This window comes from Rhinolophus hipposideros (genome assembly GCF_964194185.1).
Source record: "Rhinolophus hipposideros genome assembly, chromosome: 15".
Lineage (NCBI taxonomy): Eukaryota > Metazoa > Chordata > Mammalia > Chiroptera > Rhinolophidae > Rhinolophus > Rhinolophus hipposideros.
Genome location: NC_138061.1, coordinates 21,996,709 through 22,015,326, shown reverse-complemented (window position 1 = coordinate 22,015,326; position 18,618 = coordinate 21,996,709). Strand labels below are relative to the sequence as shown.

Genomic DNA, 18,618 nt, shown 5'->3' with positions numbered 1-18,618 from the left:
TTTGGGGACAAATTTGTACATGAAGCAATCCGTCTAATCTACCTTTTTTCTAGTAATAAAATGGAGCAAAGGCATCTTATTTTGTAAGAAGAAATATAAAGGGAACCAACCAGAAATCGGTCATTTCATTTAAAATTGGAAAATGTAGATTACTTAGACTTGCAGTCTCCCGGAGCCAGCAGCTTGAGGTGAAATATTGTGTTGAGTACGTTTTGTGTTTAAGCTCTTCAGAGGAACTTAAATTACTGTGTATATTGTATTTTTGAATTACGTACCTTTGTCTGAACAAGTCCGATTGTTGTGGCCTTGGAATGAAAATAGTGTATCTGAGGACAGGGAAAAATGGCTGAGATTGCCAGGTAAAAGAGACGCTGCCTGTTCATTCCATAGAAGAATGCTTTCTTTTCATATGACTTGCTTTCTGCTATTTCTACATCCTCAGCAGTGAGAACAGTGTGAAATGCCCTCTCTGTGTGTAGAGGTGTAGGATGGGACGCTGTAGGCTACTGATTAAGTCACCTGACTGCTTCCTGCGGCTGTGCGCGCACGTCTCCTCCCACTCTGGTGGTAGCGCGTTCTCTCTCTTCTGTTTTCAAGGCTGCTTGAAAGGTAGCTCCGTGGTAGAGATTTCATTCTCGAGGCCTCCTAAATTGTGTATCATTTGAAATTGTTCCATTTGAGGAAAGTTTAAGTGCTCTATCGTCTAGTCCCCAAGAAAGAATGTCATGAGAAACCTAACAGTGCTGAGATGTAAGCTACTAAACCAAGTGGGGACTTGGGCCATTCATTGTATGGCAATAGCCAGATCCGAGTTACCATGTTTCCCACCATCAAAGAAAGGTTAAATAGTTTCCATAACATGGAATGTGGACATGGCTCCTACCCTTAATGCAGACTTAGATATGCAGTTGTTTGTCTCAGGCTATTTGTGGTGAACAAGCAGAGTATTTTTAAATGCTCTTGGCAGCCTTGGAAAAAGTGCAGGGCTTTAAAGTTGTTGACAAAATATTTCTTAAATAAATAAATCTGATTTAGAAATATCTAAACATGGACTTTTAAATCTAACATGTCAGTGCAAGTGGCTTTTTAAAGTGGTTGCTTAAAAACAATACTAAGATGATTGAAGGATTTGTAGCTCTAACTTATATTCTATTTCTATTAAGAACTACCTCTCCTGAAAGCATGTTAGAAAGGGTAGCCTGAAGGGCTTGTTTTCTTATTTTAGGTCTCAGCAGAGCTATGCTTATGGTAGGAGAAAATCTAAGAGAACACCAAAGTTCCTTGGCTTAAACTGACTCTTCTGAAATACCCCATCTGTGCCTTAACTGAGCGTCTTGGGAGAGATGAAGGTATAGGACAGGTCTTCTCGCAGAGAGCCCCGGGCAGGGTTGGGGTCTGCTGTGCACACGCCCTGAGAATGGGAGTTCGGTCTAGCACCAAACAGGGGTATCTTTTACAAAGCCTGAACCTAAGTGGTGTTTTCCAAAACCCAGGAAGTTCTGAGAAGAGCTGGAAGACCTTTCTCAGTCTAAAACATCTCAGCTTTAACAAGAGGATTAGTGGGGTGTAGGCAGGTTATACATTTTAAGTTCAGCTTCCTTTAACTATTGGCAACGGAGAAACTCACATTCATGTGGTAAGAAGCCTAACTGCAGCATCCTGAGTGCCTGCCCACGGACCACTTCCTTCCTAACACCCTTTTCTAACAGGAATAATATACAGAGAAGTAACTCTCTGCTCTGGCTCTTAGACCTGTATGGAATCCTAGCTCTTATAATGTTGGTGGTCTTGAAGAAAGCTGTGACCAGCAATGGAATTCTTACTCCAATTGTGTTTTTCACTTCTCAGTCTTTGGACCCACTGCCAGGGAGACAACTGACTAAAAAGAAACTTACATAGGTAAGATCTTACATGGGCAACACAATGTAAAAGGTGTAGTAAATTAAAGCAAAGTGCTCATGTTGGTCCTTGCTCTAAAAGGGAAAGGATATAAATGTACTTATTATAAGTCAGCTCTGTAGTTGTAATAACTCTCTTAGAAATTCTTTGGCTTTGAGAAAATTTAAGACCATGTCAAACTGGGCAACATCTCTATCCTGAATGAGAATAATAGCTGGGGTGACCACAAATATGTTCTCTAAAATTTAAAACAGGACAGCATCTTTACTGCATTCCCTACCTACAAGATGATTTTATTTTTAAAAAGTCTCACCTCATAGTGCTGTACCAAAAAGCTTTCCATGACAAAATTTTGAGGCCTATTTAAGTATTATAAATTGAACCATTAATTAATTAATCATGCTAGACTATATTTAAGAGAATATCAAATTGATGTCACTAAGCCAAACCTAAACCCACTTGAAGACCAACAGTTTTTACAGTTGTGCTGTAGGAAGGGGTCAAAGTCAGTATTAGAAATGTTATACTTTATTGAATTCTAGAGTAGCTACTCTACTCTCCCATGTTCATCAATGACAATAAGAATGGAAGAACTATAAGAAAGTTAAAGTAGGAGTCTACCCCATTGTTAAAAACATTATAACAACTTTCACTGTACTGGGAGGCAGTTATAATACCCTAAAAAATATAGTAATGATCCATTCTTGTTCAAAACAACAAGAAATGATTTCACTTGGGATTCTGACGTGAATTTATTCATACTGATGGTGCCCTCTGCTTTCATAAGGTTCTGGCTTCCAGAGCCTACTTCCTCTCCCCTATAGCTCGACTCTGAAAACCAACCCCGAGACTAATGAAGGCTGTAAATGGGCAACATGAGCCACACGGCATGTGAATTTTATTCAGTCACGCTGTCATATAAGAAGGAGGTTCCTCCTTTTCTATTTGGGGGCTTGCTCCTTTGTATTCTTTCAGCTAAATTCTTTCTATAGATTTATATCGGAAGAGAAAAAGATTGTTTTTTGGAAGACAAATAAGCATTTTTGGTATCAATCACAGAACTGCAGAAATAGATGAAGACTTTTGCCTCAAAATGAAATTGCTGCAGTCCATTCGGGATCAGCCCTTGAGCGAGTAGAGAACACTTCTGCAAAGCCAGGGACGACAGCCTTACCCGAGGAACTGAGGACACTTAACAAGCTTGTAAAAGGAACCTTGACTTCAACAGAAAACTACATTTGATCATGGAAACAATGTATTTCTCCAATGATATACAATACTATGTAATGCACTGAAAAATATGGACTTTGGAGTAAGAGCACAATTTGTAATGTAACAGCATTTCTGGATCGCCTCTTCCCATCGTTCTCCTTGTTCCACTCTGAGACCCTTCCGCGTTACTGGTGATGAAACAAGACAAGGAAACAGCGGCACAAGCCACGACAGAGCCATCTGCATGCAGCCCAGTGTTACCCTTACTTTCTTCTAATACAGATTCCATTACAATTTTGAACCATCTGTACAGAGAGCAGACACCCAGAACCAAGACCAGTGTCTCCCTATGATTAGCATATCTTAGTCCTCAGAAACTTTGCAGATGTGTCTTTTGCGGAGCTCCCCCTCCCACTACAACCCGAACAGGGACATGGCATCCTAGGAGTCCTGCCAGAACTTGTTTAATGCGTACTCAGTTTTGGTTTTTCTCCTTATTCTTCCTCTTCCTCCTCCTCTTCGTCATCATCTTCATCATGGCAGTGTGTAATTTCCTGGGGGGCCAGTGGGAAGAGATTGGGGGGTTTAATCTCACTAATCGACCGTGTCAACTGGTGCCGCTTGTAGTCAGAATCTTTGAAATCCACTGAAGTACGGTTTCGTGTGGCAAGGGGGGACTCCACCTCATTGATGTCCACATGTGTATGTTCTACTGTTGATTCATGAGGCATCTAGAACAAAGTCAGGTTCAGAAAGCAGGTGCAACATAATAGCTGTCTCCCAAATCCTAACCCCTCTCCCTCTTCAGGTGGCCATGCAGAGGAATGTCTACCGTGCACCAGAGGCCAAGCCCACTTAGATATTCAGGTGTCTTCCTGGAACTACCTAAAGCTACCTGTCCTCGTCTCTCTCCTCAACCCTCAAAACTGCGACCAGATCCAGCCTGAAACTGGATAAGATGGGAAAGAAGAGACCCTTATTTACTTCACAGCAAAAAAGTCCTGAAACATACCAGTGTCAGAACATAGGAATGTAAAAACCACATTTTTCTTATTTAGTGCCAACAAAAGAGGAAAGGACTTCACCACTCAAACAACTTTGAACAGAGTAGATTTCCGAGGAAAGCTATCCCTGTGACAGTCTACCTTGACCACACTTTCTCAAAGACTCCTTTTTATGCAGCCTGCCCTTGGGCTTTAGTACATTGGAGAGGACTGATGCAAACTCTCCTGTGCCCTCCCACAAAGCTGGCTGCAGATCTCAGCCTCGGGAGTATCTTAAATGTAAATAGTAGCTTAAGGCTGCATTAACTCACCAAGACATGGGCAGCTCGGAAGAGGTAGCTGAATGGGTAATACAGCAGGTTGATGAAAGACGCTGCGTAGAGGTCAGCATAACGCATCACCTGACTGGCAAAGAGCGTCTGCCGGGAGCCGCTGCGGAACAGGCTTCCCATCATCCCGTAGCACATGTCCATGTCATGCGTCACTTTCTAAAACAAAGAACAAGAGTGAGTGTCAGCTCATTCAAAAAATACTGAGCGCTGGCTACGTGTCAGTCCCCGAATAAAATCAGAACTAGGAAAATCACTTAAACTTTATTTTCCAAGTTTTCTCCCAAATCCTACTTGGATACCTTAATACGTCTCTGGATGGAACTAATGTCTGGGCGCTCATTGCTGCTACTGTCCAGGTGCCTGGAGACAAAAGGAAAAATCCAGTGAAAATCTCTAGGAAGGACACCCCTACACCAAGGTGACTCACAAAGAGGCAGACAGGTTTCAGGGAAGAAAACTTTAAAATTAGGAAAGAAACTTACTTGTAGAGTTCAGCCAAGAAAATATCCAAGCTCTGAAGCTCTTCGAAAAGTGCTAGTTAAGGTTTGGAAGGAAAAGGAAAATGTTTTAAATAAATCGAATAAAAAGCATCCAATTTTTAACTGCTGCTGACACTATATTAAAAGGTTACAGATCTGACTGAAAAATAAAGCCAGAGGTGAGTACATAAAATGACTTCCTGGCCCCCTTGTCAGGACAACCCGCACGCTGCCTGCAATCTGGCAGCTGATGGACACAACTTTCTTTACCTGCCTTTCCTTTTCCTACTGAGACACCACTGACTACAACTCTCCTTCCAACTGGATGCTGATTCTGAGCTGGCAAAGTACCAGTTCACACCTCACCCATCTCAGGTGTGTCAGCAAAGCAAGTATTAACAGCGGATTAGGTGGTTTGTCCGAAGTTACAGGTCTAGGAAACAGAGCCAAATCAACTAGATTTCTAAAACTTCATAGGTGGAAAGCTGAAAAATGTGGGTGAAAGGCTAGTTAGAAATCCCACTGTAAGTACAAATAATAGCAAAAGCCAGTGTGTGCTGCATGCTTTCTGTGTTCCAGCTTTTCTCAACCTGGATTCCCCAAAGAGAATTAAGCCTTAATGTATCCACTGTATATAACACATTTTCTGTTATCTGCCATCTTTGGGAGACCTGAGAGTCATTCACTCATCTTCTCTGTGGTACAGATGAGGAGACTTGGTTGAGAAGGGGAAACTAAGGTACGAAGTGTCTCTGTAACATGCGTAAGGTCACCACTCTGGGTGATGGATGCTAGCTAGGAATGTTTGGAGAAACTGTCAAACATCTTTATAAGATTAGATCCAAGCTCACATTTCAGTGTACACAATTTAGCTCAATTCAGAGAATGCAATTTGGCCTCATTCTCTACTTCTCAGAAGGGCAAATAAAAAAATACCAGGAGGTGGATTAACACACAGAGCCACCAATGCCCCAGAATCACAGCTATGGGCTGGTAGCAGAGAGACTGGAACTAGTAGCACGGGATTACAGAGGAAAGCGGAGTTCACTCGTTAGTTGCTACTGTCAGGCAACTCAAGACAGTAACATTTTCTATTTAATCTTGAACGGATTTGAGAAGAAAGCTGAACAAGATAACCTCTCATACATCCTCAACTTCTGGAGTTCTGTGAAATAGCTGGCTGTCTGGGAAGGAGGTATACAAATATCAAGGCGCATCCTTTGACGACCCCATACTTTCAACACAATGGTTCATGAAAGAGCATTGATTCACAGCTGGCCATTTAGATACCAACTAGGCACGTCAGTGATTTAGAAAATAAAAGTAACGGCTCCTTACAGCTCTTATCAGTCCACACATGCAGCTCCTGGGCAAGTTCAGGAATCACCAAGAAAGTTCGCCACCCTTGCCGTTTCTTTGATTTTAAAATGTCCCCAAAAATGTGATCTCCAATATACAAAATGTCCTTGCCCTTGGCTCCCAACAAATCACAGATTGTATCAGATGAACCTAAAACAATGGAATGAACAAGAAAACAAATGTCTCCATATTAAAAACCAGTGTTCCAAGTACCATAACCGTTAAATACTATGATTAATTTTATTCTTATGTGAGGAACAGACTAGAAAAAGGGCTCACCTTGCTTAAAGACAAAGACTCACAATTGTCTGTTTTTTATCATTCTTTATATTGCCTCTAAGAAAAGGCCTTCAGCTCCCCTGTATTGACTAAAGCTCTTGATCACCAAATCCAAGAGCAACAGAGCTACATGCCTCACAGCTTTAGTCACTGCAACCCTCAAAAGTACCACCGTTTTGTCTCATAACAGATCTGTCCTTAAGTTGGCTTTGTTCGACTGTTTCTCACTCCAACAAAAAATGCATCTGTACCCAAGGGGCTCCTTGAGGACCCCTTGAGAACCACACCAAATGATTCCAGGACACTGAGAAAAAGCCTCAAATAGCTAAAAGAAGGCTGGGGGGAAAAGATCCTTTCAGTGAAAATCAAGGATTCATTAGGACATACTAGCAACTTCTCAAACCCTTTCTGCCTGACTCCTATTGCATTAGTACGTCACTGAAATACACCTTCAGTAGATGCTGGGAGGACATCAAAGCTCTCACGGTGAGGTCGAAGCAAAGACTTACACTAAATAAAGGGAAGTCTGAGACTCACCTCCCGAGTAGACAATACCATGCTGTAAGGGGCCTGTGTAGGTACCAATTTTCAGCTTGCCAGTTTTCTGTAAAGAAGAGAATATGGGCTTTGTAATAGTTATCATTCTATCACAATCTCCACCCAAACTGCTACTTGGTTAGGCAGCCAAATGAACAGCACTTTTGAATTATATTCTTTTAAATTACTTGGCTATGTCAATTAAGACCAGAACTCTTAGAATAATTTCCAAAGAGAGATATGGCATACTTGTTTCCACAGGGAGAGTAGGAGTGGGGAATGGAGAAACCTGAAGGAAATGTGCCAGCAGACAGATTGTCCTCTCGACTTACAGTATCCACCTGACGCAGGACTGTGCCTTCTCCAAAAAAGAGTGGTTTGCGTGCGTCCACCAAGATCAGGTCAAAGTAGGACTGCCATGGCCGATGGGAGCTCCCAGGCTGGTGAAGGAGAAGCAGCAAAAGCGGAAACATCACTCCTAAACTTAAGGCACTAAGATTTAATTTCACTCAGATGCAGGGAATGTAGAAATACTGAGGATAATCAGAGGATTCCACTGTTTTATTAAAAACATATTGTGTCCTATTATAAGCCACATCCTTTTGGAAGCAGGCAAGATGAAAGCATAAATAATGACTAAAATTCTCTACATTGTAAGTCATTTCATCTACTATTTATTAACTTATCTCACAGCAATTTATATGAAAGTGTGCTCACACTCTAAAATGGGCTAAAAGAGGCTCAGCGGGGCGAAGGACAGGTGCGTATCAGTAATACTCCAGAAAAACTAAGAAAGAGGCAGATCGGGAGGGGTTATCACTTTGTGAGGGGCATACATGTCTAACTAGTACATTGTTTTGTACACCTGAAACTAAAAAAAAAAAAAAAAGAGAGAGAGAGAGAGGCAAGTCAGTATCAACTGAAGTCAATTAGGAATGTTACTGGTTATGTCCTCAGAATGATGGCTCTGGGTACACACTGGCCTTCGGCTCACACTGCCGGCTAGCCACAGCACTAATGTAAAAGTTATACCCATTACTATTATTCCCATCCTGAAGCAGAACCATGGCATTAACCTTTTAAGGTCAAGCTGAAGAGCACAGCATATATACTGTGCTTTTGGGTGATCTCGAAACAGGGATTTACTGGCATGTATTCAAAGAAACCTAGGATTAAAATCCCACGAGTATGTGATTAAATTGCATTGAATATTCCTTAAATCTAAGTGCAGCTATACTGCAGGAATAAAGACTTCTCTGCTAAATGGCAAGGTTAACTGTTCTCTTGGCACAAAATTCATCAACAACTGATAGCAAAATCTAGACGTTGTTGGGGTCGGCCCGGTGGCTCAGGCAGTTGGAGCTCCATGCTCCTAACTCCGAAGGCTGCTGGTTCAATTCCCATATGGGCCAGTGGGCTCTCAACCACAAGGTTGCCGGTTCAATTCCTAGAGTCCCGCAAGGGATGGTGGGCTGCGCCCCCTGCAACTAGCAATGACTACTAGACTTGAAGCTGACTGGCACCTTCCACAACTAAGATTGAAAGGACAACAACTTGACTTGGAAAAAGGTCCTGGAAGTACACACTGTTCCCCAATAAAATCCTGATCCCCTTCCTCAATAAAAAAAAAAAATCTAGACGTTGTTAAGAATATGCACATTTTCTGTTTCTTTTAATCACGTATCTTTCTCAACCTGAAAATTCCTTTTATTGCCACATAAACTTAACAAATCTGCATAGAACTTCTTGGGCATAAAATTATTCTTATCCACTCTACTAAATACCACATGAATATCTCTTTTATTTCTGGGTACTAAGTTTTCAAATTGCTAACAACTTTAAATTATATCAGCTCCTGCATGACTTATAATGTTAATGAAGATTTCTGGATGGATCCTGACCAAATTCCTTACCCTCAATATTCCAGGCTGATTAAATGCATTCATTATTACTAAAGCAATGGTCTATTAATTTACATATATTACCTTGGGGCCATGTGGGAAATCAAACAGGTAAGTCATAATTTTCTGCGGGGGAAAAAGAAAATCCAACATAAGGTCCATATACTACTTCTGCAAAAGATACAAAACACTTAAAAAAAATTACACACAAGCTTTTCATAAGATAGGTCTTTTTCATAGGATTCATCACATTCTGGTTTCCTCTAAAGTTTATGAAATCATGGCTGTGGAAGCCAGAAATTAATGCTTCATCACAAAAAACATACAAAAGCTTCTGACATTCTCAGTAAGACACGGGCTCTACTAGGAGATATTTTTGTGGATTCCTCCATATCCCTATCCAATTCTCCTAGTGGACTAGATCACATAGTTGGAGGTAAAGGGCATCTGAGGTAAGAGCATAGAAAAGACTGTAACGGTTTACATGAAAATAACATACCTTGGCTTTCTTACTACTGTTCCTAGACCAACTAAGCCAATGAACCACTGGCTTTGTAAGACTGCTTATTCCAAATCACCAGATTTCTAGATCAAGATTTTATATAACGAGGATTGGGAAGCACTGAGCTTCTTGACAGTACTATGTCTTAGCAAAAGTAAGATGAGATTAGGGAGTTATATAGGCTTTTCCATATGGTTTAATCATGGCAAAAAAAATTAAGCAGTAGTGAATTTTGATAGCTAAGAGTCAAAACATCTTTTCACCATCTATTGCTGTCTGTCTCTCAACAGCATGGAGGGCACGTATGCATGTGCAATAAAGGGTGTGATTTAATTTTACATAAATGATGTGCCAAAGAGATATAGAAACCATTTTAACCAACACAAATGTTTTAACTCATAAATTAAAACATTCAAGTAGCCAATTGTTATCAGGGAAAATAATCAAATATTTAGAAAAATCTGAGAATCATTCTGATGTAGCCCTATGCCATATATATTTCTGCTCTTTTCACTTCCTTTCAAAATGAAATGGCAAAAACTATCCTTAATAAACTATCTTCCTCATCATCTTCACAGTTCTTTAGGCAAAATAATTCCTCTGTATAAACAAACAAGTATGAATATTAAGCACTTACATCTGTATATTTATAGTCACTGTTGGTAGCAAGAAATACTTTCCCTACTTCCTTCATCCGGCTCAGAAGCAAAGGCAGTTTTCCCTGAAATTTAATACAATGATGAGTGAAACACTAAAACACAAATACATATTCATTCACACTGTCGAGTAGTCATGTATACCAGACTTGTCCACTGAAACAAGAACAGGGTATGTTAAGGGTTGGTTGGTTTCAGAATTTTGCACTTAAAAGAGCACATTATCACGATGCACAAATTAAGTATTAACATATGTAATATACGTGGTGTATATAATATACAGATTTTATATATAAAATGATACATGTAATTGATTATATGATTATCAAAAACATCTCTACCTTCCTCATTATGTCTGCCTCAGGAAAAGTGTTTAAATTGCCCTGTAATCTTTTAAAGTATGTGAATTAGATGTGTTACAGATCAGGAAAAACTGATTTTAAACATCAGCAAAATCTTCTACATGGAGAGTATTAGATATAGCTTCACTGTATATACTTTCGTTTTTAAAAACACCTTGCAGAAATGAAATGACGTGTGCAGGATACAACCTAGAAATGCCCAGACCCACTTGTAGATACATGAGGAAATTCTAACTCCTGACGTGACCAGAAAGAAAAACAGCTTTTCCTTCTCTCACAGTAAATAGGTTCCTTTACTCCAATTTTCCTGGAACTCTCCTGAACCCCTCAGTGTTCTTTCTTGAAACAACAAGGTTGGGGGTGAGAGTGGAAAGGAAGAAAAGAGGTACAAAGACTAAAATCAGTGAGAAATCTCTACCAAAGTGCTTTGAGAAAATACTGCATTTTGTTCCTTTTATTCTGTAAGGAAGAAGTACCTCATCTTAGGGTGGTGCGTGCATGTGTGTACCTTCTATTTTGAAATGATTTCAAACTCACAGAAAAGTTATGCAAACAGTACAGAGGTTGCCACATATTCATCCAGCTTCCCCCTTGACAAGACCACCTGACATAACCACAGCACAACTGCCAAAACTAAGAAATTAACATGGGCACAAACTAGTAACTAAACTACAGATTTTTCTGAATTTTATTAGGTTTTCCACTAATGTCTTTTAAGATATTTTAAAGCTTTCCTTATTATTTCCTGTTGATAGGGTAAAGACAATTTAAATAAGCTACACATATGTGTATTTTTTGAACAACCTAGCATGGTGGTGATGAACTTACTAACTATGAACTTGGGCAAATTGTTTAATCCCTTCACTCCTCAGTGTCTTCATCTATAAAGCAGAGTAACAATACCTAATTCAGGGTTACACGGAAGATTAAATGGGATGATGCATGTAATCGCTTAGCAGACTGATGTGTACACAGTAACCACTCTAACTGCTCTTATAATTAGAGCTATAAGGACGAATGCAATACAAGGTCTTCTTGACTATCAACAAATAGAAAAAACCATACCAAGACGTATGTTCTAGCTGAAAACTCATGGTGATTATACTTAGCATATATTATGCTAAGACAAAGAAATATCTTCCGTTGTTCTTTTCATTACAAATAGGCTTATTATTCATTTCCCTAATAGGTAAAATAAATGATTGAGCAGATCTGTTTTCTCATGACTTACATCTTTGACTACATATTTCTCAAGATTTTCAACTGTCTTTTCCTTAAGGGAGCCCTAGGGAAAGAAAAAAAGGAAATAAGAATAAAATCAGTTTTTAAGAGTGTATAAGACCAATTGTGTCTACTATCAACCTAAATGCGTTTCTTAAGTATTTACCAAAATGGAAAAGTAGATAAACTGAAGGCCAGGAAAAAGTAACAGGTGTGATTTGCTGCAATTCAGCCTCCAAAATGTATTTAAAATATAAAACTATTTTTATTTTAAAGTAGAAATCAAAAGGCATTCCATATTTTACTCAGCACAATTTATAGTAAATGTAAATACAATATTAGTGTTATTATTCAAGTGTCAGGTATTTGAAAAGAACAAAATGGACCATAATCATCCCCAAAGGCTACAGAAAGTATAATATGAACACTGAAATCTCTTCTAAATATGTTTGGGAAATGCAAACTGAAATAAGAGCTAGAAGCCACGCACCATTATTTAAGAAAGATCAGGATTAACCTCTGAAAGCAGGACAGCCAATGACAGGAACAGAAATAGAGAGCTATCACTAGGGTCAAACTCATGTTTTTGAAGGAGGAAATCTTGTGCTCTACTTGCACGTAAAAAGTTAATGTTTCAGACCATGGAAGACGTGCTGAGAGTGAGCAAGTGAAGTGCAGCTCTTAGGTACCTTGTAATGAACCCAATCGACAGCATCCCTTACGTCCTGAAACATACTCCGGTAAGACATGAAGAGGTCCCCGTCTTTAAATCCTGTTTCACAGCTACAGAAAGATGAAAAGAACATGACAGGGAATCCAAAGGAGGGTAAAAAAAAATGAGTATCAAACACTGCCCAGGGACCCACAGGTTCCATTGTCACATGGATAAAGGCACTGGCTAATTAGGAAAGTAATTACTCCCTAATGAAAGTCCATTCTGGCCACCGGAGATGACTCCAGTGTTCAATGGAATGCAATAATTGTGAACAAATACATAGTGATAGAAGAATAGACTGAATGGAAGCTAAAAGGCCAGGTCCAAAAATATCAGGTTCCTTTATTCATCACTTTTAAGAAACAGGTTCCTATCAAAGAAACATTCAAACCTAAAAATCGGTAATTTAGGTTCTCTCCACCCTGACTTTTCTGACATCTCTAGGTACAAAGGTATAGCCTACTTTCTATTTAGCTTAGTGACTTAGCACTCCACCAAACTTAGTGCCTGGAAGTGGATAAGGCCTAAAGAGGGTAGGAAGTTAGCAAATTCTGGTACATGTCTGAACTTTTAGCAGTGGTTACTCAATTCCCCCTAAAATGAGAGGATAACTTGTTCAAGACTTAAGCAAAATTTTACATCAGGGAGGATAAACAGTATTTATTCCTTAAGCAAATCTTGCTGGGACTGGGAATGAAACTAAATTACCATCCCTGAATGGCTCCTGGGTAGCTGCTGTGAAATGAGTAGGGGGGTTTTAGTGTAATTCTGCTTGGACAGATAATCATCACACAAACCTCCCACTCAGTTGTCACAATTAGCACCTCTGCTGGCCGTCTTCATTCCCAGGAGAAGCCAATCAGAAGTGGTCCCTTCCAAACATGGCTGCAGCACACTGGCAAGGAGAGGGGCCGTGTGGGAGGTGAGAGCCTGCATGGAGCTGCTGGTGCTGTCCCATCTCTCAGGCTGGCAATGTGGCATCTCTCACTAGCACTAAATTCACTTCAGAAAAGCAGAAAAGACCTACAATGGCCAGTTCTCTAAAACCCTGTACATTAATTTTTTAAAAATCAATTGGAAAAAAAATGATAATGTGTACATACCTGGTATATCTGGGACAATTAGTAAAAAAATCTACTAGGCAGGCCAACAGGTAGGTCTCTGAAAAAATGAAGAATAGATATTCATAAGCTATGAGATAATTCAAACTTATTTCATTATCTCCCTTGAGCAAAGACAAATGATCATTAAAAGAAAAGAAAGCATCAGTATATATAAGCATAGAATGAGTCTACCTGGTAGGTTGAATAGTGTATTCAGAATGTAAAATCTTTCAGTGTCATCTCGTTGGATAAATTTATTTGGATACTGCTCTCTAGTTTCTGGTCTGAAAGAAAGAATTTTAAGTTAACTGACACCCAAAATATTAACATTATAATAACTGAGAAATGCTCGTCATTCAAAAAGTCACTCAAATATTTTGGTGGCTACATGCAAGGCAGGGTTCCAAATATTACACACAAAGATGAACCAGCTCAGGGTCTTAAAAAGTTCTCAGTCTGGTAAGGGAGGTTAAATCACAGACAGACAGTTACAACAACGTAAAATATCACAACTGCCACAAGCAAGGTGCAAAGAGCTGTGAGAAGACAGGAAAGGGAGACCATTTCAACTTAAGGGGTAGAAAGGAGTGAATGTGGGAGTGAGGAAAGGAAAACCTAGGAAGGACTCGTGAAAGTGGTGGCAGATGAGATGGTCCTTAAAGGCTTGGCAGTGAAATTAGTCCAATTTGAGTAGACAGGGGAGCAGAGAAAAATAAAGCTACAAAGATAAACTGAGGCAGCTCAGCTATCGTTCTTAGGGACAAGACAGTACCACTGACAGTTTTTAAGCAGAGGGATAAAGCCAGATCTGAACTGTAAAAATATTAAATTAGTTGCAGTTTTAGCATGAAATGGAAAAAAGAAATGTGATGTGCTACAAAAATGGCTATAAATTCTTCCCATCCCTTTGAAATATAACTGCAATTGCTTCAATTAAGTGGCTCCATCCTTGAATACAGGCTTGAACAGCAGTAAGTGGGATCCGTACAGAAACTTGGAAAACACATGTACACTGGGGCTTGCCTCGTCTTGCTACACTTGGAACTGTGAGCCTACTATGTGAATGCGAATGAGGTGACCTGCTGGAGACTACATGGAGAAGTGAGGGGTCTCAGCCAACAGGCCGCCTACTGCCAGACATGTGAGTGAGGCGATTCCAGACTAGCTGAGCAACCCCAGAATTGCCCAGCTGACTCTCAGAATTTTGAGCTAAATAAATAAATGGTGATTGTTTAAGCCATTAAGTTTTGAAGTAATTTATTCTGCAGCAAAAGCTTACTGACACAGAGACAAAAGACTGAGAAATCAGTTAAATGGCTATTGCAGCAGTCCAGATGAGATCAGTAGGGGCCTGGTTCTAGAGTGGTGACAAAATTAAATGGAAGAATGTATTCAAGAGAGACTGTTGGGGTAAAATGAACAAGATCAGGCAACTGAAGGGATATGGCAGAGAAGGGACATGAAAATCAAGATGATGACTCTCACATTAAGGTGTCTCTCAGAAGGTGGTGGTACCATTAACAGAAATATAAAAACCTTGGAGACATAGCTGTAAGAGTTTTACTCTGGACACATTAAGTTCCAGTAAACAGATTTTTACAGACAATCAGAAACAAAGGTCAAGAACAAAACAGATTCAGACTTGAGAGAGAAGTGGAATCATCTATATATAGGTAGTAGGTGAATTCATAAAGAGTAGATGAGGTCACTTAAGAGCACAGAGAAAGAATACAAATTGGTAGTTACAAAGTAGTCATGGGGATGTAAAATGCAGCATAGAGAATATAGTCAATAATGTTGCAACAACTGTGTATGGTGCCAGGTGGGCACTAGACAAATAGAGGGGATCACTGCATAAATTATGTAAATGTCTAACCACTGTGCTGCACACCTGAAACTAATATAAAATTATACTGAATGTCAACTGTAACTGAAAAAAATAAATACATTTTTTAAAAAGTACAAAAAAAGAAGATGGAGACTTTACTGATGGAGAACATTTAGGGTTTAAAAAAAAAAGCCAGTGAAACAGAAGTTGTTAGAGATGCACAAGAACCTGGGTGAGTGAAATGAAACACTGCAAGAAGGGGATGGTACTAATAAAAATATTACAGAGGAAGCAAAAGAGAGAAAAACGGAAATATACAAATGCACAATTCTCATGGTGAATTTACGGAGATTAACAAAATCACATTGCTCTCTGTCTTTGTCACCCATCAGAAATAAGAGTTCCAATAAAGAATAACTCTGTAGAATATCTCATCTTCTAGCCTCCCAAGATTTTCTGTAATGAAAATTAAGGTGGAAGGAAATAGTAATGATATACTTCCCTCAATCAGGTTTAGTAAGATGACACTGTCCCCTTAGATATACTTTCCTATTCTGTCATTAAAGAGTAATTCCTTTACATAAGGATAGCTAACATTTATTAGGCAATTTGAACCCTAACTGACTTATAAATATAGTTAACAATTACATTTTGTTTAAATTAAGTGTCAAATCATGCTTATATTTAAAATAAAATTAATTCAGGGGGAGGTAGTGTATCATAAAAGGAATGCTAGACTTGGAGTAGGGTAGAAAACATACTACTGCTAACTTTCTGCGAATAAAGATTTGATCTCAATATTATCCTATTCTAAACTTTAAAAGCCTTTGCCACTGTCCAAAAAAGAGGTCCCAACTCACTGGCAAGGCATGTAAGGGGCTGCCTGGTGGAAACTAACTCCCTTCCAGACTTGGGTACCACTCTACTTCAGTAACTCTCCCTCATCCTCCATCCTCAGTTCTCCTTCCCCGAGGGCTTTTCCTTCTGACTCCACAGACTGCAAAGTGCTAAGTGCTCTTTGAATGATTCTGTATTTACTCATAAGTGACTTATTTTTGAAACACTATTAAATGTATTGCCAAAGGAGCTACCTGGAAACTTTATTGGCTTATTTGGGTGAGGAAAGGAGGTCTGTGGATATTGAGTTAGTAAATCTAATTGTAGTACTAATTTATAGAACTGCTTCTCTTTCTCTTCTTCTCTACCTCTCCCCCCGTAACACAAAAATCCCTTTTCAGACTTTAGTAAACAGAACACTGGTTCATCTTCACCGGAATTCTGAATTATAGTGATAATGTCCGTAAGTAAAATAGTTTAGGTTGCTAGTACTATTTGCAATCACTTCACGTTCTAAATCCTGCCTCTTGATATTCATGGATGTTGAACAAACCCCTCATGAGAAGAACAGTGAAGAAAGGCCTGTCGAGATGTATGAGGATGGGGTGTTTCCATCACACTTTCCTCACTACGTATATATACTTGGAAATCTTTAAGCCAGTGTAATACCAGCTGAAGAGTCTTGCTCCAGATGCTTCAATTCAAAGTAGGGCTTTATGTGACCTCAGATTTAAAGAAAACTCTAGTACAGTTTCAATTATCTGTGCTTCTTGTCACAAAAGGTATTTACCAAAGACATGTCTCTTTAACAATTTCAATGTAGACTGTGCAGTTTTTACTACTTTGCCATTGAGAATGAATACTATATGGCAAAGTTACATGAAAGATTGATACATATTTTGGTTTTAGGAGTTGCTCTGACTCTAATACAGTGTCGGTGGTAAATTAGGTAGTATAATAATAAAGAAGATGTGTAACTGTAAAGCCACATGAATAGTTGCTAAATACTGTGATTTTTAAAGAGAAAATGGGGATGTTTTACCAAAAAATAGTAGACACCAAATTTTATCTGCTGTTTACTAGGATGGAAAGTCCAAATCAGTAGGAATAGTGGAAATATTCTGACTATGAAAATAAAGCTTATCCTTATTTGTTTGAACTATTATCACCCTGTATTAATTTTTAACGCCATGTTTTAAAAATTTTTAACATGATCAAATATTTAGAGCTATTCATTAGAATATAAGAAATAGTGTATTAGCTATTAAAAATCATTTACATTGCTGTAGTTTTTCAAAGTAGTTTTATATACATACCTCTTCTGAGCAGATACCTGAGAACTGTATTAAAAGGAGAAAATAAAAATCTTAGAATTTCAAATAAGGTAAAATCACTACAGTTCTCTTTTGGCAAGTTTCAAGATTAGCTCTGTTGGATGCTGTATAATTAGAAGGCATTTAATTAAACAAAATGTAACTGCTAACTGTATTTGTAAGTCAGTTTTGAGTCCTAATTACCTAATAAATAATTGTTAAGCTACCTGTATGTAAAAGAATTGCTCTTTAATGATGAAGAAACAGGAAAAGTATATTACATTTGGGGAGACAATGTCATCCTCATATTGTTTGACTATAAAAATACTTATACAGAGGCTAAAGGTTTCTTTGTACTCACCCCCTTATAAAGTTAAATCCATGTGCACAGACCAAGAGGTTTCCATAGGCATCAACTTTCAAAAGATTTCCATATAGTGTATCAAAAACAAGTCCCCTATGTGAAAATGAAGACATCATTAATAACGCAAATACAGGCAATAATCTTATGTAGTATATTACTCAACCACCACGAACCAGCTCTATGTTATTCAAGCTTTATGGCAACTCAAGTATGTCCCAAAACAATATAACCCTAGAGGCTAAAGTGAATGAATGAGATTTTAAAAACGAATCCCACGGCAACTAAAAAATAGTAACTCTGTCCAGACAAATAATAACAACTGTTTTCTGTAAGAAATAAGAGCTTAATCAAACAAGGTGTAAACTATAATTCCTCAATACAGCTGGTTCCATTCTAAAACAGTCTTTTAATTTTCCTGGACAGCTGAGCTGGATTGTATTTCCCTCTATCAGATGTTGTATATAGAACATATTTGATGATGGCATCTCAAATAAATCAATATTCTCTTTCTTAATCTTAAATGCAAACTACCAGAAAGCTCCCGATTATCAAATTAATTGTATTAGCAAAATGTGTGACTGTTCTCCAACAGCCTAAGGCAGGAGCATGTCATTGATTACTGCCGAGCAGTTTTAAAAATGCCTTTTCTTATCCACATATGGACCTTCTTCAATAACAATAAACTAAGTTCAATTCAAGAACACAAAACATACGG

General features: G+C 38.7%; 1 protein-coding gene across 10 annotated transcripts in view; it reads right to left on the bottom strand.

The window, feature by feature from the left end:
• Window positions 1-2,165: 2,165 nt before the first annotated feature.
• Window positions 2,166-18,618, bottom strand: part of NT5C2 (5'-nucleotidase, cytosolic II) — a 119,432-nt gene continuing 102,979 nt past the window's right edge. For 4 of the 10 annotated variants that reach the window (XM_081074608.1, XM_081074609.1, XM_081074603.1 and 1 more), the window contains 15 exons: window positions 17,901-17,996; window positions 17,543-17,566; window positions 13,754-13,845; window positions 13,562-13,619; window positions 12,433-12,526; window positions 11,754-11,807; window positions 10,142-10,225; window positions 9,087-9,128; window positions 7,434-7,541; window positions 7,102-7,168; window positions 6,265-6,435; window positions 4,930-4,981; window positions 4,747-4,807; window positions 4,427-4,603; window positions 2,172-3,842 (listed from right to left, as the gene is read on the bottom strand). In XM_081074608.1, coding sequence (XP_080930734.1) covers window positions 3,606-3,842; window positions 4,427-4,603; window positions 4,747-4,807; window positions 4,930-4,981; window positions 6,265-6,435; window positions 7,102-7,168; window positions 7,434-7,541; window positions 9,087-9,128; window positions 10,142-10,225; window positions 11,754-11,807; window positions 12,433-12,526; window positions 13,562-13,619; window positions 13,754-13,845; window positions 17,543-17,566; window positions 17,901-17,996 — 1,417 coding nt within the window. In that variant the 3' untranslated portion in view covers window positions 2,172-3,605. Of the gene's footprint in view, window positions 3,843-4,426; window positions 4,604-4,746; window positions 4,808-4,929; window positions 4,982-6,264; window positions 6,436-7,101; window positions 7,169-7,433; window positions 7,542-9,086; window positions 9,129-10,141; window positions 10,226-11,753; window positions 11,808-12,432; window positions 12,527-13,255; window positions 13,461-13,561; window positions 13,620-13,753; window positions 13,846-17,542; window positions 17,567-17,900; window positions 17,997-18,618 lie in introns of those variants that run through there. The other 6 variants (XM_081074607.1, XM_081074606.1, XM_081074605.1 and 3 more) reach the window with 3 other exon arrangements.